General features: G+C 37.4%; 1 protein-coding gene across 1 annotated transcript in view; it reads left to right on the forward strand.

Annotated features, from left to right (window-relative positions):
- BMX (BMX non-receptor tyrosine kinase) overlaps positions 1-26,486 on the forward strand; it is a 56,254-nt gene that overhangs the window by 810 nt on the left and 28,958 nt on the right. Inside the window, exons 2-10 of the mRNA XM_054581188.1 lie at positions 7,276-7,422; positions 8,279-8,383; positions 10,651-10,732; positions 15,202-15,321; positions 17,535-17,599; positions 21,511-21,686; positions 23,217-23,225; positions 24,466-24,537; positions 25,439-25,492. Of these exons, the coding sequence (XP_054437163.1) occupies positions 7,276-7,422; positions 8,279-8,383; positions 10,651-10,732; positions 15,202-15,321; positions 17,535-17,599; positions 21,511-21,686; positions 23,217-23,225; positions 24,466-24,537; positions 25,439-25,492 (830 nt within the window). The remainder of the gene's footprint in view (positions 1-7,275; positions 7,423-8,278; positions 8,384-10,650; positions 10,733-15,201; positions 15,322-17,534; positions 17,600-21,510; positions 21,687-23,216; positions 23,226-24,465; positions 24,538-25,438; positions 25,493-26,486) is intronic.

Here is a 26,486-nt window from a genome sequence, read left to right on the forward strand (position 1 = left end):
GAGCTGAGACTCTGAATTTCTAACAAACTCTCAGGTGATTCTTATGTTACCAGTCCAGGGAGTACACTTTGAGTAACATCTCACATTGGTTTGTAAGAAATCTGGTGGCACAGATACGCAGTCACTAAGGGGCTGGCTCCACCTGATTTTAAGGTCCGATTCCATGACTGAAAGCTGGTAACAGACCTGCAGTGCTTATTGACTACCGAATACATGGGGAATATTCCTGCCTCTCATTACCTCTTATGCCCAGGAGCTGGGGGAAGGGGGATGAGAACTGAAATTTTATGTTGAGCGTAATGTTTTTTTTAGACTTTTCTATGGACTTTTTAAAAACTTGCCTACAGAGTGATGAGAAAAAGGAGTGGGGTTTCTCGAACATTTGCTGCTATGCTAGGCATTTTACTGACATCTTCTCTTTACTCCTCCTAACCTTTTGAGGTGTTTTTTTTTTTACTCCCTTTAAGATGGGGAAGCTGAGGTTTACCAGGGTTAAGTAACATGTCAGGTTGCATGGAGACATGGTAGGGATTTGAACCCACCAAACCTGGGTGCTTTTGCACATACCAACCTGTATTCTCTATGAAGTGCTATGTGTTAAACTAATTTAGCATAAGGTGTTAGGACATAGATTTATCACATTTCACTTTTCTCCTAAGGAAGGTGCTCGGAGGGGAGGGAGCAGAAGGGAAGAGGTGAGTGAAAAGAAGGAAGGGCTTAGAAAAGTTCTGTGGGGCACTACTGATGAATTTCATACCTAACACAAACTTAAGCTCCAACAAAAATGACATTGGAATTTTTGCCTTCTTTGTGCAAAAATGGCCTTCACAAAATGTCTGTTTTTCATAAATTAATTTTGAAGTAATTAAGGTATGGTGTTTCAAAATGCTGAGAATTTGTGTTAATGTTAAGGGATTTCTGTCTCCATCATGCCAAGACAATTGTAACTTTCTCTCTTCTGTATAACATCATGTGAAAGGGGGACTTGGCGGGTTCTGTGGAGCTAGTATTTGTCTTTGGCCAGCATCTTATGAGTTATACTTTTGAACCAATTTAATTGATTCTGAGTTAAACTTTTTGTTCCTATTTAATTTACCATCATACTTTGTTCAGTTATTTAGCAGGAAGGCAAGCAGGCCTGGCCTGGGACAAATGTTTGCAGATCAAGTTTGTCACAGTGTTGTCCATTTTCCCTTCCACAGGCCTCCCTACCCCCAAGTCCTCACTTGAAGCACATTTCCTTTCCTTCCCCCTCCTCCACTGATTGTCCTCCTGCAATATGGATTATTTTAATATCTTGGAAGCCACGAAAACTTTTAGCTAAATAATATGTTAGATAAAGGACGATAACTAAATCAAGTAAAGGAATAAGGAATTGCTACTCTCATATCTCAATTCAAAGGAATAAAGATTTAAGGGCACCATCCTGAGCCAATCAGGGAATATACTTTTTGGTTGAGGAAATTTTTGAATGACCCCATTTAACTACATATGCCTTTCTCCCTTCCTTTCCTGCCTCCTGTCCCCCTTCTTCACCTCTTAGAATGTATTCTAACTTTTGAGTTGTATGTTCTTACCTATTTTCAAAATGTGGGCTAGAGGTTTGCTATTTAACATTAACTTGGAGGTTCCTGCTAAAAGATTATTCATAGGTCACATCTTTCTGTTATTTCCAATAAAAGATCCCTTGCATGGGTCTGGTAATACCAAATTTATCCAAGGTTATAGTATGTTTAACTGAAGACACAGATTTCTTTTAGTTTATTTATTGTCATGATGGTGTGGACAGCGACCCAAATAAGACACCAAAATCTCGCTCCCTGGGCTGTGTGTCTCAGGTCACAGCATTGCAGTTCTGGCTAAGTCACTTTAGGCTGCTGGGGCTAGTTATTGCATCCATAAAATGACTTCTAGGGTTCCTACCAGCTTTGATATTCTATGGCTGCCTTCGTACATTTAGGTTGCAGGGGTATCCAACCTTTTGGTGTCTCTGGGTCACACTGGAAGAAGAGGTGTTGTCTTGGGTCACACATTAAATACATTGCGACACATAATCACAAAATAATCTCATATTGTTTCAGGTAAGTTTATGATTTTGTGCTGGGCCTCATTCACAGCCATCGTGGACTGTTATGGTACCTGTGGGCCACAGGTTAGACACCCATGGTTAGAACCTTCTCTGATTAGGAGGGTTACACAGCTGGTATGGCCTTCCTTAACATTAGCATCATGGTCAAGAACATGTGCTGTGGAGTTATGCTGCCTGGATTAAAATCCCAGTTTCACCACACTAGCAGTTTAGCCTGGGCAATTTACTATCTGTCACAGCTTCACCAGCTATAAACAGAGAATAAGGTTGGAACCCACCCCACAGAGGGACTTTGTTACAACTCACCCCCACAGGACTGGGGTGTTGTGACATACCCCACAGAGTGGTTGTGTGCCTCATAGGGTAGGATGTCACAACCTACCCAATAGGATGATTGTGACCAGTAAATGAAAGCATATTTTTAAGGCTTTTTAAGTACTGCCTGACACATGGTGAGTCTTCCTGAAATGTTAGCTAGGATTATTAATTATTACTACAATCATCCTTATCCTTCAAGGTCCAATATTACTTCCCTCCAATTCATAATATCTTTCTTGATTATCTTAAGGGGAAAAAAACCCTTTTTCTTCTGGCCTTTCATAGCAAAGACAACAGACTCTGTTCTAGCACTTGAGTTGTTTCCTTTCACCTTCTATTCTTTTAATCATGATTCAGATCCACCAGTGTGCCTAGTATTTTCACATAAGATTTCTCATTTAAGTCCCATAAAGTGAAAGAGCTATTGCTATCTCATTTTACAGATCAGAAAACTGACATTTAGAGCAGGGAAGAGGTGTAGCCAAGGTGACACAGCTCACAAATGACAATACTGTCACCTCCTCCAAGCCTTTTGAGTCTACCACCCCACAGCAACCTTGCATATTAATCAGTTATGAAACCTAGCTCTTTTTTTGTATTAATTTCTGATTTTATAAAAGTATGTGATTTCATCAAATTTGTTTTTAACCATATTGTCACTTTTATTTCTCTACCAATGGATTACAGAATCTATCAAAAACAACCAATACAAAAATGTTGTCTGTTCTCTATCTATAAACCACTAAGTATTTTACTAATGAATTCCATACTGATTTGCTCTAACAATTCACTCACTAACCCTAGTAGGTATTAAATGTTCCACAGCATCTCCTTATTTTTCTAAATCAAATGATAATTTCTTACATACTCTCAACTCATTTAGATTTGCAATAAGTTGATTATCAATTTTTGATGGACTCCCCTCTCTTTGGCACTTATGTCCTAGTAAATGAGTATATGTGAAGATGCATTAAGAGTCTGTTAATTTCCATCAGTATCACTGTTTCCTGTGGCTTCTCAGTTATAGTGCTGTAAATGACGACCTTCATGACTGGTGTCTCCCTGAAACATAGGGATCCTCAGCTTTTCCCCAATGCTGAAGTCCTTGGAGCATAGCCTCTAATGGAACTTGCATGGCTATTTTTTTATCCAGTTTCCAGGAAGATCACGCTTTGCCAGTTTCTAGGGTTACTGTCTCTCTTAGCTCAGGCTACTATAATAAATTACCATAGACTGGGTAGTTTAAACATTTATTTCTCACAGTTCCGGAGTCTGGGAAGTCCAAGATCAAGGTGCCAGCAGATCCAGGTCTGCTGAGGGCTGTTTCCTGGTTTGCAAAGGGTCATATTGTCTTATGGTAGAGAGCAGAGAGAGAAGGAACAAACTCCTGTCTCTTCTTAAAAACACAATAATCCTTTTAAGGTGAAACCTAGCTCTTCAACCTGTTTGTTGTCACTCAGAGTACATTGTAGGCTCAAATTCAAGTGTGTTGAATAGACCTACAGAGTTGAACTCCTTTCTTTCATGATACAATTCCCTTATAAATGCTAAATAACCCATGCCAATTCAGCATGAATCCTTTATATATGTTATAGGGTACATAATGGTTGTTGGTTTCCTCATAAAAAAATACTATATTAATTTCTGTCAGGTTTTTTTTTCTTCCATTGTACTTTAGTCTCTTTCTAGTTTCATGTGCTTATGGAAATAACTAGCCTGGGCTATTTGGCAGGCAAATCGATGTGTCTATTCTGTGTAGGTGGTAACATGAGAGTCCAGCCACATCCTATCAGCTCCTCCATGGAAATAGATTTCTGGTGAATACTGACTAGATTTAGGATTTCATTTTATTTTGAAAGTTTTTTTAACTTTTTCAACTGAATTTACCTTAAATAAGTGTAGGCAGAATCAATTTTGCTAGTCTTTGGATAAGCATTTGAGTCAACATTTGTACCTCAGCCCTGTCAATTTATTGTCCTTATATATGAGACATTACATTTCTAAAAACTAGTTATCACTGATTATCACCTCCTATACCAAAGGAGGTGGTAATGAAATGTCTCCATTTTAGACCAGATGTCTGAATGTCTTCATTTAGACATGTCTCCTAAGCTAATCTAGGAGAAGAGAGAAGTACAAGAAAGGGACAGAAGCAAATAGAAGGAGAAAGACAGATCCAAACTTGGGCAGGAACCAGGTATTAGAAGAAACTGATCTAAACAGTATTCTTCAACTTTGTTAGCTTTGAAGAGTCAGCTTCAAAGAGTCAGCTTTGAAAGACTTCAAAGACCTGTGGCTCTGAGTGTTTGTTACATGAGAACAGATTGCAGACCCATATGTATAGTATGCAAACTCATTTTTGTAAAAATAAACACATGCATGTCTATACTTGAAAAAATATAAAGGTATGTGCACCATAATATTGACTTTTTTTATTGTTTTGCTTGGTGTAATTCTTGACTTTGCAGAATGAATATATATCACATATAATTTTTTAAATGAAAGCCAAAAAATTCACAAAAGACAGGATTTTGAAATGAACAATTTTGTTGAAATCTGACAAATTATATTGCTTTAGACACAACAACATGTATAAACCCTGGCGATTTATTAGAGAATGTGCTTGTGGACTTGGTACCTTCCTTTTTAGTCACTGTTCTTTCCTTCAATAGACAGAAGTGACTTTGTGAATTTCATTCATCAATGGTTTCTGTGACTCACCATATTAATTTTTAGGTAAAATTCTCCCAATACTATCCTTAATGTGATAAATGTAAAAGATCTATAGACACAAAAGTGTGTGTATCATCATGCAGTACTGGGAAAGGCTGAGTACCACCTTAGACACTGGGATTTGCATTTTCAAAACAGTGTTCTTAATGTTACAAATCGATTCAGCATCTGAAAAAAATTTGAAAAGTAACCTTTCTATTCTACTAACCAAATTTATTTAACTAGCACTCTCCTTTGAAGAGTACTGTATTAGCTTTGGATATAAAAGATATTTGACACGAATTTTCACAGTTTTCTCTTTTTGTTTTGTTAGTTAATTTTTAAATGTAGAAATGTAAAAGGCAAAACTGCCCTAAAAATATGCCCAAAAGTTGACTTTAACTCGCAAAAAGTAGAACTTTAGTTTCAGTAAGTCTTCAAGCAAATTCTCTTTCAGCCATAGGCTTCAGGTGTAGAAAATAATCTTATCTGAACAGGAATATGGGTAGAGTTTCTAATGGAGACGAAGGTGAAAGGTAAGTGTGTTATCTGACTCCCCAGGTCCTGCTGGGTTTACTACACCCCGATCTCTGCCCTGTCCAGGGCAAAGATACCAGTGACCATGGTAAATAGCACCCATTGTACTCAAGAAGCACATTCCATGTTTGCAAAAGAATTTTACTTTTTTCCCCCCAGATAAAACAATATTCAAAACAAAAAGTGATCAAAACTCTATTAAATTTAATGGATAAGATTTCTACTACTTCTGCCTATAAATCAAATGATGCCCTTGGAGAACACTTGAGAGATTAATAGTCTTCTGATCTATGTAAATAAATAATTAAAGCTGATTCCCTGGATTCCCATTTCTAGAGTGGTATTGTCTCTGTTAGGACAGAAGCTGTCTGGGCCCTACCATGGTTTGTTCAATACCAAGCTGTGTTTCTTAGTGTACTTTTCTTCCCACTCCCCTACCATAGTGCGCCCACCATATTCCTGGGCCAGTGAGAAGTGTCCTTTAGTGATTGGACAAGTTCACTTGGCATCTACCTCTATCTAGACAGAGCAATGCCCATGTGGGTGCTTCCTGATCCAGAGTGATAAATAGGATGCAAATATCTTCAGAGGGAATATGAGTTATGGTGCCTTAGAGCAGTAACTTTTTGCTTAGAGCTTGACAGTTAAAGGTAAGAAACCACAAACACTTCAGCTCTTTCCAACATAAGGTGAGTAAAGTTAATTTCCTTCTGATTATCAATAAGAAAAATAAAGATGGTAATTATTGGGCATGTGACTGCTAATAATGATGTGATTTCACAAAGCAAAGAACATAAGAAACTTTCTTGTGGCCTACTGCTGAATACTACTTTTCATGATCAGACCTGATATCAGACTAAATGTTGAAGCAATTGTCTTAGAAGAACCAGAAAATTAATGCATTTATTTTCCAGAAATACTTTAAGTTTTAATGTTTTACATGGTTTGGGAAGGAAAAAAGTCTTTTTAGTTTATAAAGTATCACTTTTTAAAGTTTTTTGATCTCTTTTGATATCATTTTAAACGTTTTATTCTTAGAACCCTTGAAAAGTAATCCCATGTCCTTTATAGTAAAGATCTGATCATGATCAGGGTCTATGGGTGTTATTTACAATGATATCAGAGTCTCACAGTGCTTTGGATAATTTGGTCAAATAGCTAGTCACATTAATGGAGAGAAATTTCAGTTGATCAATTACTTCAGACACAGTAAGCTGTGTGTAGTTCCAGTTTTTTTTAAGTTTGATTATATCCAGTTCAATTTAACAAATGCCTATAAGATGCTCAAGGAATAAGGAGAATTTTGATGAGTTGGCCTGGTGGGTATTATGAAGATGGTGAATTTATGATTTAGAGGAGGTGATGAGTAAAATGCATAAAAAGCTATAAAAATTAATACATTTATAAAAGTAAAAGCCAAAGCAGTAGAAAAAAGTTCAGGTATGTGTTTATTAAGAGCCTGCTTAGTTACTTTTCCTCTATAATCCTAAATCTAACTTTAAAAATTATATTATTTATTTTATCCCTGAATGAGAAATAGTTGAATAAAAATTATGAAAGTAAAAGAGAACCGAGCTAGGTGCTACAAATACACATTTTAGTTATTTTATTTTATTTAGGACGACAGTATGGATACAAAATCCATTCTAGAAGAACTTCTTCTCAAAAGATCACAGCAAAAGAAGAAAATGTCACCAAATAATTACAAAGAGCGGCTCTTTGTTTTGACCAAAACAAACCTCTCCTACTATGAATATGACAAAATGGTGAGACCCTATTTATTCCATTGGTTTTATAGTGTTTATTTTTTAAGGCTCCACAAAGCACTTAATTATAATGAAACAATTCTCAGATTTCTTAGCTTCCACAGTAAAGTTCACCTTGCACTCTATAACATTTGTCTTTTCTTAACTGAGGTATAATTAATTCAAGAATAAAGGATGTTAAAACATTGGCTAACTTTACAAAGACAAATTGCAAATTACTTTAGAACAGTGGTTCTCAACTGAAGGTGATTTTGCTCCCTGTGGGACATTTAACAATGGGGACATTTTTGGTTGTCATAATTTGTGGAAGTAGTGTACTACTGACTTCTAGTGTGTACGGGCCAGGGGTGCTGCTAAACATTTTATAATGTATAGGACAGCCCCCCACCAGAAAGAATTCTCTGGCCCCAAATAATGCTAAGAATGAGAAATCCTGCCTTAACACAGTGCTGGAAATATGACTATTTTCATACAGTTGAGAACTCTATCACAGTAGAAACACTGAAATACTGTCATAAAATTGAAAAAAAGTGAAGATCCTTTGTAAAGTTAAATCTTGATTTTCCTGAGTAGATTAACTACATGGCAGGTGACTTGAAATGTATTTCAAGATTATCAAACAAAATTATTAAATGTTGCTTGAAGACTTGCTTTGGGAGGCATATATGGGTGTGTCCATACTTGAAAATATATCTTGTTGCCATTGGATTTTGACTATTATAGAATAATTGGAAAAATTCTCACATGCCCACCCCGTTTCCTAATCTCCCTTCCAAGCATAACCTTAACTTTATGCTTTTCTTTGTGCACCACTGTATATCACATGAGGCATCTTGTATTTTGTTTTGTAATTCAGAAAAGAGGCAGCAGAAAAGGCTCAATTGAAATTAAGAAAATCAGATGTGTAGAGAAAGTCAACCTCGAGGAGCAGACCCCTGTGGAAAGACAATACCCATTTCAGGTAAGGGGAGGGGCAACATTCCATTAGATGGATGATTCTTCTTCTTTTTTTTTTTTTTGACCTTTTATTTATTTATTTTTATTTTTTATTGTTTATTCTATTACAGTTGTCCCAATTTCTTTTTTTCTTTTTGCCTTTTGCCCTTTCCACCCAGCCCACCTCTCTTGCCTACAGTCAATCCCCTCTCCGTTGTCCACGTCCATGAGTCATTCATACATGTTCTTTGAATAGTCTCTTCTCCTTCCTTCCACCATTCCCCCCTCCCTCCTTCCCTCCTACAACTATCATTCTGCTCCATGTTCCCATGTCTCTGGTTCTGTTTTTCTCTTTAGTCTATTTTGTTCATGAGATTCCACTTATAAGTAAGGTCATATAGTATTTGTCTTTCATTGACTGGCTTGTTTCACTTAACATAATAATCTCCAGTTCCATCCATGCTATCACAAAAGGTAGAATGGCTCTTCTTTTAATAATTTCTAAGAGGAACTCAATATAACGGGGATAAATAAAGATGTTGCAAAAAGATCTATTAAGACAATGTTAAGGCATGGAACATTTCTAGATAGGAGTTGGGCAACTTGCAAAAATTCTGTCTAACCATCTGCCTTCCCTAGAGAGAGGGGAAGAAAGGTGAGTGAGTGAGCTCCAGTGGTCTGACTTGCCTTGGGCTCTGACAATCTCTTTAATCAGATATTGCTGGGCATATCCAATGTGCTAAAAGATACTAAGCACACTATAAGGAATAAAATGTCATCCCTGCTTTCAAGGTATTTACATATCATTATAATGAAGTGAGGGTAAGTGTTAAGGTAAAAGTCAGCAGAATAGCCATGGTGCCCCAGGAAGCAGAAGCTTCACTCTTTACTCGAAGATATCAGGGAAATTTTCTACTGGAAGTGGGTTGGGAAGGACAAGTGGAGTTAAACCCAGCAAAAAGGGAAAGGGCAGTGAAACAAAAGAAACAGCAAGTGTCAAGGCACTAATAGGTGAAGTATGACAGATTTGGAGAGCTCCAAGTAGTCCCTATGAATAAAGCGGCCCTGTGAAAGAGTGAAAGAGATGAGTCTGGAAAAATGGACAGGGCCACATCAGAAAGGCTTTGCACAGCATGCTAAGAAGTTTAATTTTATCCTGGAGTATTTTTTAAATGGCATGCTATGGAGTGTGCCTACAGTACCCTTGGGAAGTGGCTTGAACTAAGTCAAGCCCTACTTTTATTATGTCATGACTAGTTATCTTTCAGGACAAAAGGCAGATGGACTGCTGTTCCGATGTTCAGACTACCAAGTGCTAGTATGAGAGAGCTGTGGCCAAAAAAGAAATAAAATAAAATAATCTGATTGCTGAACAATCTATACTTCCTGCTTTAAAAAAGATCATTACCTAATTGGGAGAAACCAGAGGAGTGTGTGCTCATGGAAGATGCTTCAAATTCATATCACAGGGGCATGGGTTTCTTAAAGAACACAGGCTTTAGAGCCCCTCAGAGCTCCTAGCCCCTGCTTATACTTGTGTAACCACCAAAAACATAGTCTCTCTCTGTGTTTATTTTTCACTTGAAAAATGGGCATAATCATATACTTTTGACAAAGTTGAAATGGGATTAAAATATTAAAGCACCTAGGAAAGATCCAAGTAGGTATTTAATAAATGATCTGTATTACTTCCCCACAAAAGTAACTAAACTAGGGAAGGATCTGGGAAGACACTATAATCTTCAAATATTTAAACAAGTGTCTTAAGGAATAGAAAATGACTTATGCTTGGGATTCATAGGGTGGGATATGACCCAAGGGAATACCTAATAGGGAGACATATTTTTACTCAATATAAGCCTGGACTATATAATGATCAGAATATATGAAATTTGGCAAGGGTGTCATAGTAAAAGTGAAGGAAATTTTATCCCTGAAGATATTTTTAAGGATAGAGCAGATAAACATTTTCCAACTGGCTATAAAGAGAGTCATGCATTGGGTAAGTGGGTAGACCAGAACACTCCTAAAACACCTGCACTATCTAAAAAATCATTTTATAATTTTCTAATTCTCTGCTGTGATTTTCAAAAGCATAGAGGTATCTGAGATAAAAACAAATTGAAATGTGGAGGATAAAAATAATTAGACTTTTTTCTACCTAATTCCAGAGCTAATGGATATTATATAAGCAAACTCAAGGTTTCTTTTGTAAAGCAGAAAACTTGCAGTTACGCCAGAGTGAACTATGATGCAATTACAACTAAGTGCACTAAATATTTTACTTTCTAGATCGTCTATAAAGATGGGCTTCTCTATGTCTATGCATCAAATGAAGAGAGCCGAAGTCAGTGGTTGAAAGCATTACAAAAAGGTAATTTTAAACAGTCATAAAAGGGAATTATCGTTTGAGTTCTTTTGAGGTTTGGTAGAGGAGACATATGTCAGTAAAAGAACTCAATGCCAAGACAGAATGTACTGATTTTCCTAACAACCTCAGTGAATATGCCATGCTTATCCTCATTTTGCATTCTCATTGTTACATAGGAGAAAGCTGGGGATCACATATCCTTTCCCCCACCAAATCCCCCGTCCCCTACCCCCCGCCCTCTCTGCTCTGCACAGAGCTGGCTATTGTACTTCCCAACAGCTTGGAGGAAGCCAGGCCATCTGCTCCCCACGTACTGTACTTGCTTTCCAGGACAAAGTCCATTCTATGGTCTCCTGGGGTTTTGTTAGGTCCTGTAGCTACTGTCCTTTCGATGTTCATAGGAAGTTACAGCTAATACTAAGCACTTATCATTTGCCAGCTACTGTGTCAAATACTTGTAAAACATTTTCTTAGGTAACCCTCTTGGTAACTGTGAAAACGGGCCATACTTCTCTCCATTTTATACAGATAAGTGAAGTTAAAGAGACATGGCCAATATCACATGCCCAATAATGGAGCACTCATAATTCAATTACCCAAATCCATCTTTCTTTTTTAATTTTAATTTATTTTTTCAAATACATTTGTCTCTGCCTACCCCCCCCACCACTTTCCCTTGCCCCCTCCCTCCTTCCCTCCCTCAGCTCTTCCCCTTTGGTTTTGTCCATGAGTCCTGGCTATATGTTCCTTGACTTTCCCCTTCCCTTCCTTCTCCCCGCCCCCCTCCCTCCTTCCCTCTTGTCTCTGTTGGTTTCTTTTCCTTTCAATGTTGCTGGTCTTATTTTCCTTGCATCTTTGTATTGTTGGTTAGGTTCCACTTATAGGTGAGATCATATGGTATTTGTCTTTCGCCCCCTGGCTCATTTCACTTAGCATAATGCTCTCCAGTTCCATCCATGCTGTCGCGAAGTTTAGTAGTTCTTTTTTTCTTTCTGCTGCGTAGTATTCCATTGTGTATATGTACCATTACTTTTTGATCCAATCATCTACTGATGGGCATTTCGGTTGCTTCCAACACTTGGCTACTGTAAATTGTGCTGCGATGAACATTGGGGTGCATAGGTTCTTTTGTATTGGCGTTTTGGTGTTCTTAGGGTATAGTCCCAGCAGGGGAATCACTGGATCCTAAGGCAGTTCCATGTTCAGATTTTTGAGGGAATTCCACACTGCTTTCCACAGTGGCTGCACCAGTCTGCATTCCCACCAACAGTGTACGAGGGTTCCCTTTTCTCCACAGCCTCGCCAGCACCTGTTGTTTGTGGATCTGTTTATGATGGCCATTCTGACCGTGAGGTGGTACCTCATGGTGGTTTGGATCTGCATTTCTCTGATGGCTAGTGATGCTGAGCATCCTTTCAAATGCGTCTGGGCCCTCTGTATCTCCTCCTTGGAAAAGCGTCTGCCCAGGTCCTCTGCCCATTTTTTGATTGGATCGTTTGTCTTCTTGGAGTGGAGTCGAGTGAGTTCTTTATATATCCTGGAGATCAAACCTCTATCTGATGTGTCATTAGCGAATATATTTTCCCATAGGGTTGGCTCCCTTTTCATTTTGCTGATGTTTTCTTTTGCCGTGCAGAAGCTTCTTATTTTGATGAGGTCCCACTTGTTTATTCTTTCCTTTACGTCCCTTGCTTTAGGAGACATATCAGTGAAAAAATGGCTGCGTGGGATATCTGAGAGTTTCCTGCCAATGTTCTCCTCTAGGACTTTGATGGTGTGGCGACTTACATTTCAGTCTTTTATCCATCTTGAGTTTATTTTTGTGTATGGTGTCAGCGGATGATCCAATTTCAATTTTTTGCATGTAGCCGTCCGGCTGTCCCAACACCATTTGTTGAAGAGGCTGCTATTGCTCCATTTTATGCTTCTGCCCCCTTTGTCAAATATTAGATGCCCATAGAGACCTGGGCTTATTTCTGGGCTCTCAATTCTGTTCCACTGGTCTATGGGTCTGTTCTTGTGCCAGTACCAGATTGTTTTGAGTACAGTGGCTTTGTAGTAGAGTTTGATGTCCGGTATTGTGATCCCTCCTACTTTGTGTTTCTTTCTCAAAATTGCTGCAGCTATTCGGGGTCGTTTATGGTTCCATATAAATTTTTGAAATGTCTGTTCTATTTCTGTGAAATATGTCATTGGTATCTTAATAGGGATTGTGTTGAATCTATAAATTGCTTTGGGTAGTATGGACATTTTGATGATATTAATTCTTCCAATCCATGGCATGATATATGTTTCCATTTATTTGTGTCTTCCTTCATTTCTTTCTTCAATGTTGTATAGTTTTCTGCTTACAGGTGTTTTACCTCCTTGGTTAAATTTATTCCTAGGTACTTTATTTTTCTTGTTGCTGTATAGAATGGTGTTTTTTTTCTGATTTCTTCTTCTTCTATTGCATTGCTGGTGTACAAAAATGCCTTTGATTTCTGAATGTTGACTTTGTATCCTGCTGTTTTGCCAAATTCACTTATTAGGTTGAGGAGTTTTTTGGTAGAGTCTACAGGGTTCTCTATGTACACTATCATGTCATCTGCAAACAATGATAGCTTTACTTCCTCCTTTCCTATTTGGATGCCTTTTATCTCTCTTGTCTGACCGCTGTGGCTAGGACTTCCAATACGATGTTGAAAAGAAGCGGTGAGAGCGGACATCCTTGGCGTGTTCCCGATCTTAGTGGGAAAGCTTTCAGTTTTTGCCCGTTGAGTATGATGTTGGCTGTAGGTTTTTCACTTATAGCCTTGATTACATTGAGGAATGCCCCATTTATTCCCATTTTGCTGAGTGTTTTGATCATAAATGGGTGCTGTACCTTATCGAATGCTTTTTCTGCATCTATCGAGGTGATCCTGTGGTTTTTGTCTTTTCTTTTATTTATGTGATGTATCACATTGACTGCCAAATCCATCTTTTTAACTAATACAGTATAGATGCTAGGCTTCTGAGAAAGCTCAAGTTCAGAAACTAGTGTTTTATAAACTTCTTTTGTTGTGGTTTCTATAATAATTTCTTTCATTCTCATTAATAAGTAGTAAAGGTTTTAAAATGCCAGACCTTTCAGGTAAGCTGAGTTGAGTTAAACTAAGGAAATGATATTACTGAAGCCCACTGCTCACCAAACACCTACTCTGAGCCAAAAACTGTGCTTGATGCTTTACATACATTTTCTCATACACTTCCAATGACGCAGCAAAGTGGTTATTTTTTTCTCCATACACTTCCTTGAACTGGGGTTGTAAAGGAGGAGCAGAATTCCCCTAGAATCAAAATAAGAAATCCTCAAGATGGATTAAAAAAAATCAAGAATGAAAGAGTTGAAGCCACATGTAGAACCAGCCCTCCCCACCTAGAGACTCTTCTTGAACTATTCTCTACTAAGACGGTGTAGGTTTCTCTCCTTCTTTAAGAGATGCTAGCTTGCTGTAGATATAGTATTACACTCTAATATGAGAATTTCATTTCTTTGGGTTTATTTGTCCTATTCCCATGAGTTTTAAAATCTATACATAATCCTAGAAAAGTATTCCCATAAACCATTAATTCCTTAGTGTTAAACAGGTCAAAGTCATGAATGACAAAGAAGGAATGAAAAATTGATCTATATCAAGGAAAACTAGATAACTAAATGTCATTTGTGACTCTGGATTGGATCCACAATCAGAAGAAAATGAATGATTATAAAGGATATTATTAGAACAATTAGAAAAAATTGAAAATTTTATGTTAAGTAATAGTATTGTATCTGTATGAAATTTACTGAATCTGATAATTGCATTATGGTTATATAAGGTTGCCTATCGTTGTTAGAAGAAGTTACAGGCTGAAGCATTTGTGGGTGACATTATTTACATCATAATGTTTGTACTTGCTCTCAAATGGTCAAGCAAAATATAACAATGATTTTAAAATAACAAATAGTTATACAGAGCGAGAGAGAGAGAAATAAAGCAAATGCTGCAAACAGTTAAAAATTGAATTTGTGTAAAGTGTCTGTGGACATTCATTGTACTTTTCTTGCAACTTTTCTCTATGTTTGAAATGCTTCAAAATAAAGAGTGGGGGAATATATCCCCCACTTTTTGCTAAGATCTAGTCCTACTCTCCAGCCTCTTTCTGCCATAAGAGAACAACATGGACGTGCTGTAACCTGCTTACTTTCTTTATAGATGTATTTCTAAAATCCTAACACCAAGCTGATCTGTACAAGCATTTTCTACCAGTTTTAAGACTGATATAAGTTATTGTGTTGTTCTCACTATATGCATAGATAGACTTTTTGGCTTTTTAACTTCTAAGTGAAAGACTTACATCCTTTGGGAACCATTTGCTCTTACCCTGGTTGCTGGCAAAAATGATGTTTTCATTGTTCTGTGATAACAGCACTTACTGAATATGTTTTCTTCCTGTCTGCTCCCCAGAGATAAGGGGCAACCCCCACCTGCTGATCAAGTACCACAGTGGGTTCTTCGTGGACGGGAAGTTCCTGTGCTGCCAACAGAGTTGCAAAGCCGCCCCGGGATGTACTCTCTGGGAAGCATGTAATGTGGCCCTGTATTGGGTGGACCCTGGGTGGATGGTACCCCATTAGGTAAATCTGCCCCATGCCAGAACAGCTCGCCAGTTCAGGAAAACAAGATGTGCCAGATTGGTTGGCATCATGAAATTTCAGCCTCAAAGATGCTATCTGGCAAATGAAGTCTAATTCTAGGGTCAATTGAGTCATGCTGATTAAAATAAGAACAATATTAAAATCTGCCATTCTTTCACTCCATGAGAAATATTTTTTACCTTTGAATCATAAATCAAGCAAGGAGATGTTTATCCTCTCTCCGTAACTCTTCCTGGTTTAAAAAAGATTCCAAGTAGGTAGAACGTGGTGAACATATCACTATGGTTCATAAATTAAATCATAAACTGAAAAAAAATATTAAAAAAATATGTCAAAAGATCAAATTTAAGTAACACTTTTAATCACCATATATAACAAAATGATGAACAGCCAAGTTTTAAAAGATATATTTAAAGTGGTTTGCCATTCTCTATATACTCTTTGATTTTTTAATAACATCAAAGAAGTTAGCAAAGGGTTTTATGCAGAGTTACAGTCCTCTGGAAATCTGCCTGAGACTTTATCCAGGGATAGAAAAGAAAGCCTATGGAGTGATTTTAAAGGGGTAATGGAGGGAGAGAATTATGTTATTTTCTTCTTGTGCCCTTCAGTCCCATTCCCTCACCAAGATACTTACATGAGACAGTCTTACATATTTTAGTTCATCATTGTTTAACAACACGAACTTGCCAATAAATAAAAAGGAGAACTTATTTTGGTAACAGTTTTACCAGCCTGGACAAAATTTGCTTGGATTATGATAACTTTAAAGGATTGAATGAGATCAGCTGTGTGGTAACACTTCCTAAACTGTAAAACACAGAAACAGGTGTAATGTTATCCAAGTTCACTTTATAATGATATTGATACCTGACAATTATGTTAATGTTACTGCTGGTCACTTTACAACAAAGAACAATGAATAAATATTCACTGTGCTTTCCATCTCAATTAGACTACACAATGAATATTTATTAATCTTAATTCTATCACTGCCCTTTATATTCTTGAAAGATAGTGATTTAATGAACTATACAGAATTTACTGAATCTTCCCTCCACTGTGAGGGGTTAAGGAGTAATGTCTCCTTATATCATTAATCATTTGCTCCAATTACACTGTCCATGACCTGGCATCATCACCCAGCAAGCCAAATTTTAGCTCTGACCTTGCCCTAACTCCCAGAGGAATAGCCAGGAGAAATGCCAGAGAGAGCACTGCCTTTGGATTACCTTCTTAGGCTCTGGCTGGTTGCCACCTGTGGCATGTCCTAGTGGCCACAGGCTCTTTGCCATCCTCTGAAGAAAACTACAGAATATAGAGTTGTTATGACTCACAAGCAGCTGTGATGTTGTCTACCTGCCCAAGTGTAATTTACTCCCTTGGACTTCTGTAGTTGAGCTACAGGGAAGCCCATGGGCACAGAAAGGAAATAGTTGAATGTTTTTACTTCTTTTTGCCTCCAAAATGCCCGGGACCACCCTCTTTCCAGGATATGCGTCCTATAAGCAAGTTCACTGTACACCCCATTTTGTCTGGGACAGTCTCATTCTGCAGCTGGCAACCTGGCATAATTATATTAAAAGCCTATCTATTACTGTCAAGAATGTTCCAGTTTGGTTAATGTCCACCCCATTTATAAGGCATATAATGGCTTCACACTCATGGCCTGGACATTGATCTACATGTGTGGGTGGAAAGAGAAATCAACAATAATGATAAGAACTTTAAAAACTCATGAAATAGGTTTGTTCTTTTATAAATCATCTGTTTATTATCATCTTCTATGAACCAATTAAAGATGAATCAGATTTGGATTCTGAATCCCAGGGTCATAGGTCCTATCCAAGGGATTAGAAATATACTACTCAAATACAAGATGGAAATGTGGTACAAATTAATAGCTTTTAGGATTTAGAGGAACTTGTATATTTTATCTACTTTGAGAGGATGTTGATAATTGTGAAAGAGTAGTGTTTTATTTGGGTGTTACACAGGAAAGTGATCACTCAAGATGTTGTATCTAAATTAATTTAATCTGCAGTATTGCTTATGCAAGTAGTTCTTTTGATTCATAACATTGGATATTTTGCTTTGTTTTATTTAAAGGTCCTTCTGAAATTACTTGGTTTTACTTTTCAGATGCTGATCTTCACATTGCAACAAAGGAAGAGAAACTAAGAGTTCCCATCTTCCCAGACAGAATGGTAAGTCAACATTTAATTTTTTTCATAATCAGGATATATTAAATAAATCAACAGCTGCCAAATCTAAGAGTTGCCAAATAGAAAATATGGGCTTCCTTCAGATTATCAGCAAAGAGAGAAAAACTGTGAGCTATCACCAATAGCAATGGCAATATCAAATAATAAATTCAAATACTGAACCATCTTACCACTTTGTATTTTTATATTTAATAATTGGGCCTTTTTATAACCTTTAAGTACATAGTCACTAAAAATGGTGCATGTGGGAGGTAGCATCACATATAATGGGCAGCTGTTACTAACTGTCATTCCTCTCCTACCACCAGCATGGCCAAGAGTACCTCATGTAAGTATTTTGGTATAAAAATGGGACCCCACAGGGCACTAGCAGAAAACAATATCATTCTTTCTCTCCATTATCCTTTCAAAGCCACTCAGTAGGCTTTCTTCTAGTCATTCGCAGATGACATAAATTTTCACATTACCAGTAGTCATGAGAACAGCCTCCAATTGTCCCATCCAATGCTATAATCACATGACTTTGAACATCTTTCCAGACTAAAACTTTTCCCCTTCAGCTAGTTCAAGTCTGTATCAAAGAACAGCCTGCTTAGGTGTAAGGGTTGAGGCCCAGAAAGAACAGTTCTAATGAAAAAGAGAGTCATATATGGTTGGTCCCATCATCATTTGATTGTGGTGGCTTCTTGGTAAGATAGTTTTCCAATGCTGATTCTTTATCTTGCAGAATACTGTTATGGGTTTCACACTGGGGTGGACATCCAAATGTAGTTTTCTGACAGAGGAAATGTCTTGACTATTAGTTCCTGGGTTTTTAGCCCTCAATTTTTCTGCTTGGTCAATTCACCAATCTTGGACAGAGTTTTCAAGATGGCTCCCAGTCAACCCTCTCCCAAGGATGGAGTTGGCCTCCAGGAAAACACACAAAACCTTGACTGCTTTGGTTAGTAAAACTGTATGTGGCTCGCTTTCACAGTATAGGCCAGTGCTCTCCTTGTGCTCTGCTTTCTTAGGTTCATAGCTACTATCTCCTGCTTTTAGACTTCCCAGGCAAGTGTCTGCCACCTCAAATGCCAGGAGACACAAAAAAGGCATCCCAGTGGTTTTCTGGAATCTCACCTGAAATTCAGGGAGCATCTCTACCCATCCATCAGTTCTATGGTTTCTCGGGTACTTATTTTCAGTTACACACATTCACACATACTTACTTCTATCTCTCTAAGTAAAAACAGTATAATTTTGTGAACAAACATGAAAGGCAAAAACAAACCCCTTGTTATAGTAGATTGAATTATGTCCCCCAAATTTCATGTTCACCCAGAATCTCAGAATGTGACCTAAACAGAATCTTTGCAGATGTAATTAGTTAAGGACTGAGATGAGATTATACTGGATTAGGATGGGCCATAAAATCCATTGGCTGGTGTCTTACAAGAAGATGAGACATGCTTGAATAGAAGGCCATTTGAAGACATAGGTAGAGATTGGAATCATGCTGCCACAAGCCAAAGAATGCCTAGAACCACCAGAAGCTGAAAGAGGCAAAAAAAGATTTTCCCCTAGAGCTTTTCAAGGAAACATGGTCAGGCTGAAACCTTTATTTTGGACTTCTATCTCCAGAAATGTGACAGGTTGTTGTGTTAATCCCCCAAATGTGTACTGATTTGTTATGGCAGCCCTCAGGAAATTAATACAATTATTAAGGTTTGAGGAGTTTTGTTGTTATTGTTGTTGTTATCAACACCATTGCTCTTTTGGTTTAGATGCATGCTCCAGTCCTAAGGCTTGAAAATTGTGGCCCTGTGACATGCCCAAGAGCAATGTCCAGACTAAGCTAATCTGTAGGGACAAAAGGTCGATTAGTGGTTGCCTGAGGCTAGGATGGGAATGAGAATTGGCTACAAATAGATGTGGGGGACCTTACAGGGCTGATAGGAAGGTGCTCACTCTGGGTTGTAATGATAGTTGACAACTTGATAAATTTACTGAAAGTCACTGAATTCTTATAACGGGTGATTTTTATGATAAGTAAATTATACTCCAATAAAGTTTGCTTAAAACAAATCTAAGAGCAGAAGATAAAATGGGATCCAGAAACCACTGCATCTAGTCTAGGGTAAGGAATTCTCTGGAAAATGTGTTGAAAATTATCAATCAGGCAAATCAGTGGCCAAGGCCTGTTTTGATTACTAGCTGCCCTAAGAGATCAGGGATCAGAGAGACTATTGTGAAAAGTATGTTTTCCTGGTTTTGTTTTTACCAGAACATTCAGTAGAGGATTTAGTGAGCTGAGGAAAATTAAAATTCACTTTTCAGCCCTTCTGTTCAGATTTCCGATTAGGGAACTTTCCACTGCATTTATATTTGGAGATAACCACCCCACAGCTCATAAATAGCAATGTCATGCATAACTAAAATTTTCAGGATGTTACTCCCTGGAAAAAACTAAAATGCAGTCAGAAAAATTAAATTCAGAGCTTATATACATATTATATAAATTTTTAATTGAAGTATAACATGCACTTAGAAAAGTACATGAGTCCTAAGTGTTCAGTTTGATAAATTTTACAAACTGAACACATCCTTATAACTCACATTCAGATTAAGAAACAGAACATCACAGAACCCTGGGAGTAGCCTCATGTTTCCTTTCAGTAGCTACATCCTGCCCAGAGTAATCACTAACCTGATTTATAACATTATAAATTATTTGCCTGCTTTTGACTTTTATAAAAGTGGAATCACATAGTTATTGATTGTCTTCTTCTGTTCAATTTATGAGATTTGCCATTTTTTAGTATGGGGTTATAGTTTATTCTCATTGCCATATAGAATTCCAGCATGTGAATATGCCACTGTATTAGTTTCTTATTGCTGTTGTAACAAATTTAGTGACTTAACACAAAGTTATTCTTTTATAGTTCTGAAGATCAGAAGTCTAAAATGGGTTCATGCAGCTGTATTCCCTCTGGAGGTTTTATGGGAAAAATGTATTTCCAGCTTCTAGAGGCTACCTATGTTCCTTGGTTCCTAGCCTATTCCTCCTTCTTCAAGGCCAGTAGGGTAGCACCTTCTTTCCTCTCTGATCTCTTCTTCCACCCTCACATCTTCTCTCTAATCTCTGACCTTTTTGTCTTCCTGTTGACAAAATCAAAAGGGCCCTTTTTATTACATTGGGCCTACCTTGATAACCCAGGATAATCTCCCCATCACAAGATACCTAACAATCACATCTGTAAAGTCTCTCTTACCATGTAAGGTAACATTCACAGGTACTAGGAATGAGGACATGAACATTTGCGGGGGGTCGGGCATTATCTAGCCTACTACAATCACAATGTTTAATATTTTATTCTTATAATGGGCATTTAGGTAATTTCCAGTTTTTATCTAATTGAAATAATTCTGCTATGAACATTCTTTTACATGTCTTTTGATTTCACTGTTGGGTATGTATATAAACTTTTAAGATCATAAGGTATGTGCATGTCCAGCTTTAGTAGATTCTGTAAACAGCTTTTCCATATGGTTCTAACTCTTCAAACTCCAACCAGCAAAGCTGAGAGTTCCTATTGCTCTATCTTTGCTAATGCTTAGTATTCCTTCCTTCCTTCCATCTTTCCTTCCTTCCTTCCTTCCTTCCCTTTCCTTTTCATTTCCTTCCCTTCCCCTTCCTTCCTTTTTCTTTCTCTCTTTTCTTTCTTTCCATTCTTTTCTTCTTTTTTCCTTTCTTTCCTCTCTTTTCTTCTTTTTTTCTTTCTTTCCTCTCTCTCAATCTCTCTCTTCCCCTTCCTTCCTTTTTAAGAGTTGATATACCTCAGGTGCTAGTTCCCAATACATGAATCTGTGCATGTGCCTCACTGTGATCTATTAAAATATCTTGTCCTCCAAAGCTGAAGATTCCTCGAGCAGTTCCTATTTTCAAAATGGACGAACCATCTTCAAGTACAACTGTAGCCCAGTATGACAGTGACTCAAAGAAAAGCTATGGCTCCCAGCCAAACATTAATATGCGACATGTTCCACAAGAAGACAGCCCTGACTGGTGGCAAGTAAGAAAACTGAAAAGGTAAACCTCAGGTTTTAGTCTGGCTGCCCAGTGTGTAGAATAAACATTACACCACTGCCTTGGACTTCAGTCTCAAAGCTGTCCATGCAGGCCCTAGCTGAGATAGGGATTTCTTGTCAGAAAATATTCACTGTTTGAGCCAGAAGCCAGAAGCAGTGGCCCCATTGGGACTGAGCAGCACAGCATTTCCATTTAGACTCTCCAATCCAATGCTCTAAGTAATACTTAGGCATTTTATTCCATCTTGTTTCTCTCCCCTCCCCCCTAAACAATCATATTCCAGAATTCCATATATTTGAGTTATATCTTTTATATGAGAGAGCTTAGAGTGGGCTAACTTTTGTAAAGTGCTTGGGCATCACTGACCAAATGACAAAGAGCATTTCAAGCTTGTTATTTTATTAAAACATCTCAGGATGTTTTAGTTTCCTCATGTTTTTAAGGCAAAAGATGCTACCTAAAGCCAAATGTGAAACTACCTTGAAGACAGTACCTAAGTTGTGTAGATCTCTGAGGTCTGGAACCAAGTTGGCTCCATACTTGATGCTTAACAAATATGAACTCGAATTGCAAGATGACAATAAAGGGTCAACTGACTATCCTTCCTTATTTGCTGCCTCATACTTCCTTCCCATCATGCTGTTCACTGTCTGATATCTTCTCACCCAGTTATCAGCATTCCTCCAGAGTACAGATGTCTGTCTTTCCCCACAAAGCATGCAGAGCATCTCTCTGACTCACCATGTATCTCTTTTCTTTGTTTTCTCCCTTGTCCTCTTATTCTTTTCTTCTATTCATCATCATTTTTACCCAAAACAAATACCTCACTGTACCAATGATACAGCCACAGGGCTATATGGAACTTGAAAGAATGTAAGTGTATTCTTGCTATTTATTGTGTTCAGTATAACAAGTCGTGGTAGGTTTCATTCCAAAATGGAGATAGAATCCAAGTGTATTGATCTATAGTTGATTCCTGAGGGCAGGAGTTACATTTGTTTGCCTGCAGCCCACTGTTCTGGTAGAAAGAAACAATAAACTCAGATTCATGCAGAGTAGATGTCATGTCAACTTTGTACCAGGTCCCCTCCCTGATAGAAATCCAAGTGATTCATCAAGGGAGATATGCAATAAAACTGACTGACCAGTATTCAAGTAAGTAGTGAGCACTATAGATTCACATGGGGTTGCTACAGAACTACCAACTCATAGATTGCCAGATCCTATCTTTAAAATGTTGATATTTTGTTCATCATGGATTTTTGTGTTAACTTTTATTTTAAAAATATTTTATTAAAGTACTGTCTTGGTTACTGAGTTTTTTGACACTGCCTTAGGTCTTGCACCAAAAATTTAGTTCCAACCCTGAATTTTTCCCTGGAGCTCAAAAAGCTAGTTATCCGAACAAACAATTGATTAACCACATCTTAGCATGAGCAGCATTACATCACCTATGAGTGAATTATAATTATTGCTAAAAGATTTTCATGGGGCTTGAATTTAAAAAAAAAACTCAGTCATGATTCTCAGCTCATGTAAGTACATCATACTTTTTATTAACTTTCTGTCCTTTATACTCTTTGCCTGAGCTGCTTTCTAATCTTTATTTTTTCTGAGTAGTAAAATAACCCATGTTCTAATTAATACATTCAAATATTGCAGAATCTTCAAAGTACATTCCTCTAAAATGTTTTCTATGTCCATGTTACCTTATATATATAATAAAAAAATCAGATTCTCACTATACAGTCTTCTTTGCCACTTGCTCTTTTCATTTAATGTCTTGGACGTTTATCCCATTTGAATACATGAAGATATGTGGGTACTTAATTTTTAATTTAAAAAATTTTTACTGTAGTAAAATATAACATAAAATTTACCATTTTACTCATTTTAAGCATACAGTTCAGCAGTGTTAAATATATGCATATTGTTGTGCAACTTACTTTATTTTTTTAAGTGTATATAGTATTCCATTATATGAACAAACCTCTTTAATTAAAAATTTTAATAGGAAATTTTTAACTATATTTTTTAGCATTTTAAGTAAGTATTTTCTCATGAAGAGATGAAGTGAAAAAACCATGCCAGTGAGCAAGGCTGTTCGGGAAGGCGGAGGGGCAGGCACTCCTGGAAATGAAGCCAGAGGAGCATTCCTTGTTAAGGAAACTTGTCACTATGAAGTGTGGTTTTGAATAAGAGCCTGGGATATGAAGGCAAACAGGAAATAGGTTCCACATTCCAAATAAAACAGCCTTTGAACTTGGAGCAGTAGGCACTTCCTCATGCTCTGCTCACCACCCAGAATAAAAAATGTTGGGTGACAAAGGATGATGAAAAGCCTGCTGATCCATCTGTGTCCACATGGAGTTAAAAGTTCAGTATTTTCAAGATTCTTAATAGCAATCACAACAGCAAAGAAGAAAATAACCTATTTTAAATATGTATCTGGCAGAATGCTTGCATATCTACAGGAAAATCAGGGAAAGCCCAGTCAAGATAATGTATTAATCCAAATTTTCTACTGTCTGGGGCTATTATAAGCCATTATTAACAATTTATTTTTGTTTATGAATACTGTCAAACTACAGCATTTTATTGGGGTCCCTGCAACAACAAAACTGTGAAAATGACCCAATAGCTTAAATTTCCAAACCAAGTGAAACTCATGGATCAAAATATTCAATAAAGCTAAAACATATCTAACAAAACTATTTTTTCTCATTTAACACTTATAAATATAATTTTATGCAATGTATCTCTCTCTTTTTTTTAATAGCAGTGAAGATTTTACATGGAGTAACCAAAGAGAAAGAAATGTTATGAACCACAGCACCTCAAAGATGTCATGGTATATCAAATACAAATAGTCCTTTCCACCCAGGATTTGCTACCATTTGCAGGAAAAACTAACCAAATTTGCAATAATTTTGCAACTAGACTTTACATTTGAAGTAAATATAAATCCCAAAAATCTATGTAGTTTGCCTCTCTGAACCCTTATAACTTGCGGGTTTCTGTTTCCTTCACACTGATTTTTCCCATTCATCATTTATGACATACACTGGTGTTAGCATGAACACTAATACACCTGGTTCAGGCATCTTAAGCAAGAGGAAGAACAACCTAGAGTTGAATAATTCTCCTCTAAGAATAGCTCTATACGCAACCTAAGTATTTTTTTAAGATTTTATTTATTTATTTAGTTTTAGAGAGAGGGGAAGAGAAGGAGAAAGAGAAGGAGAGAAGCATTGAAGTGTGAGAGAAATATTGACTGCTTCTCACACAACCCCAGCTGGGGACCTAGCCTGCAACCCAGGCATGTGCCCTGTCCAGGAATCAAACCAGAAACATTTGAGTCTGCAGGACAATGCCCAACCCACTCAGCCACACCAGCCAGAGCACAACCTGAGGGTTTTTTTACTTCATACTACAGTGGTCCCTCAAGGCATCTTCATGTATTTCATGAGCACACTTTTCTGAAAGACAAAGAAATCCACATTCCTGGGTGTCTCCTGGGGGTCTTCTTGTATCAAACAGCCATTTTCTCATTAAAGTGAGCATTATCTCAACTTTTCAGTCACTCTCTATCCACTTTGCTGATAACTTCCCAAGTGCTAAAAGGGAAACCTAGCAGTCTACATTTTATTTACATGGATGAAAACAGGGTGGGATTTCATACTGTACTTCTAGGTCCTTGGATTATTTCTTGGTGGTTCTTTTCTATTCATGTTGATTTCTTTCTTCTTAAGGGGATTACCTGAGTCAGATTCACCTGAAGAAGAGGAAAACCTGGAAGACTATGAGTGAGTTTTGAAAGTCCTCTGTGTTCCTCTGAAACTAGACATAGATGTTTTATACGTATCCTTTACAAAAGGCATTACAACATATGGTTCAGACTTGCTAAAGAGGTAGTGTTTACATGGGTAAACTCATGTGAGGTTCTGGGCCATTTATCTGGATGATGGGTTTTTACTAATGAAAATATTTTTTCCCAATCTGTATTACCTAAATCGGCTGCACATATTCATTGGATTTATCACATACCTGGTATTCCTGTCATTTCTCTTTATCTTCATAGATACAACATATGACATTTCTGCTGATTATTCCTCCCTAGAGGCCTCTCATCAGAATGATGTTTGGAGGCTCATTTTAGCATTGAGTCCCATTTTTAAAGTTATTTATGATGCAGTCATTTTACAAGTTAACACAACTAAGACTTACACATGACACCATTTATGTTGAGAGATTCCTATTCCTAGGGTAGCCATATGACTTAACATCCAAATCAGGGCACTTTAGAGAGAGAGAAAAATCACTATTAAATACTACAACTGGGCTCTTCAGGCAAATAAGACTGTGTGATCATCCCAACTATTCTGAGACATGTAGGTCAAAGTGGCGGTTAAGTTCCTTTCCAAAATCTGAGATTCTATCATTGTACAAATAAGGTCAAACACGTCTTCTGGACTTAAAGATTGGTGTTAGGAAGATGTAGGAGTAAAAGGACATACTGCAGCTCTTAGACACTAGGATTATGCATGTATCTAGCTCTGTTTTTTTATGAGTGCTGTTATTGATTTATTGGCTTTAAGTGTAGTGAGAGCCTTTATAAAGTACATTTTACTGTTTCAACTCTTCTTCTTTCCCTCTAATCCAGCCTAGTCCTAGACATACCTGTCATATTGGAGTAGAAATGCTGTACCCTCCACCCTTTTGTATTGTGGTCTCTTTACAACCCTTAAAGTTCCCCTTAGCGCTACTTTATTCCACAACATTTGCAGTCAGAAACACCTC

Source organism: Pteronotus mesoamericanus, unplaced genomic scaffold (genome assembly GCF_021234165.1).
Source record: "Pteronotus mesoamericanus isolate MK-2021 breed Mesoamerican mustached bat unplaced genomic scaffold, CSHL_Meso_final contig_65, whole genome shotgun sequence".
Lineage (NCBI taxonomy): Eukaryota > Metazoa > Chordata > Mammalia > Chiroptera > Mormoopidae > Pteronotus > Pteronotus mesoamericanus.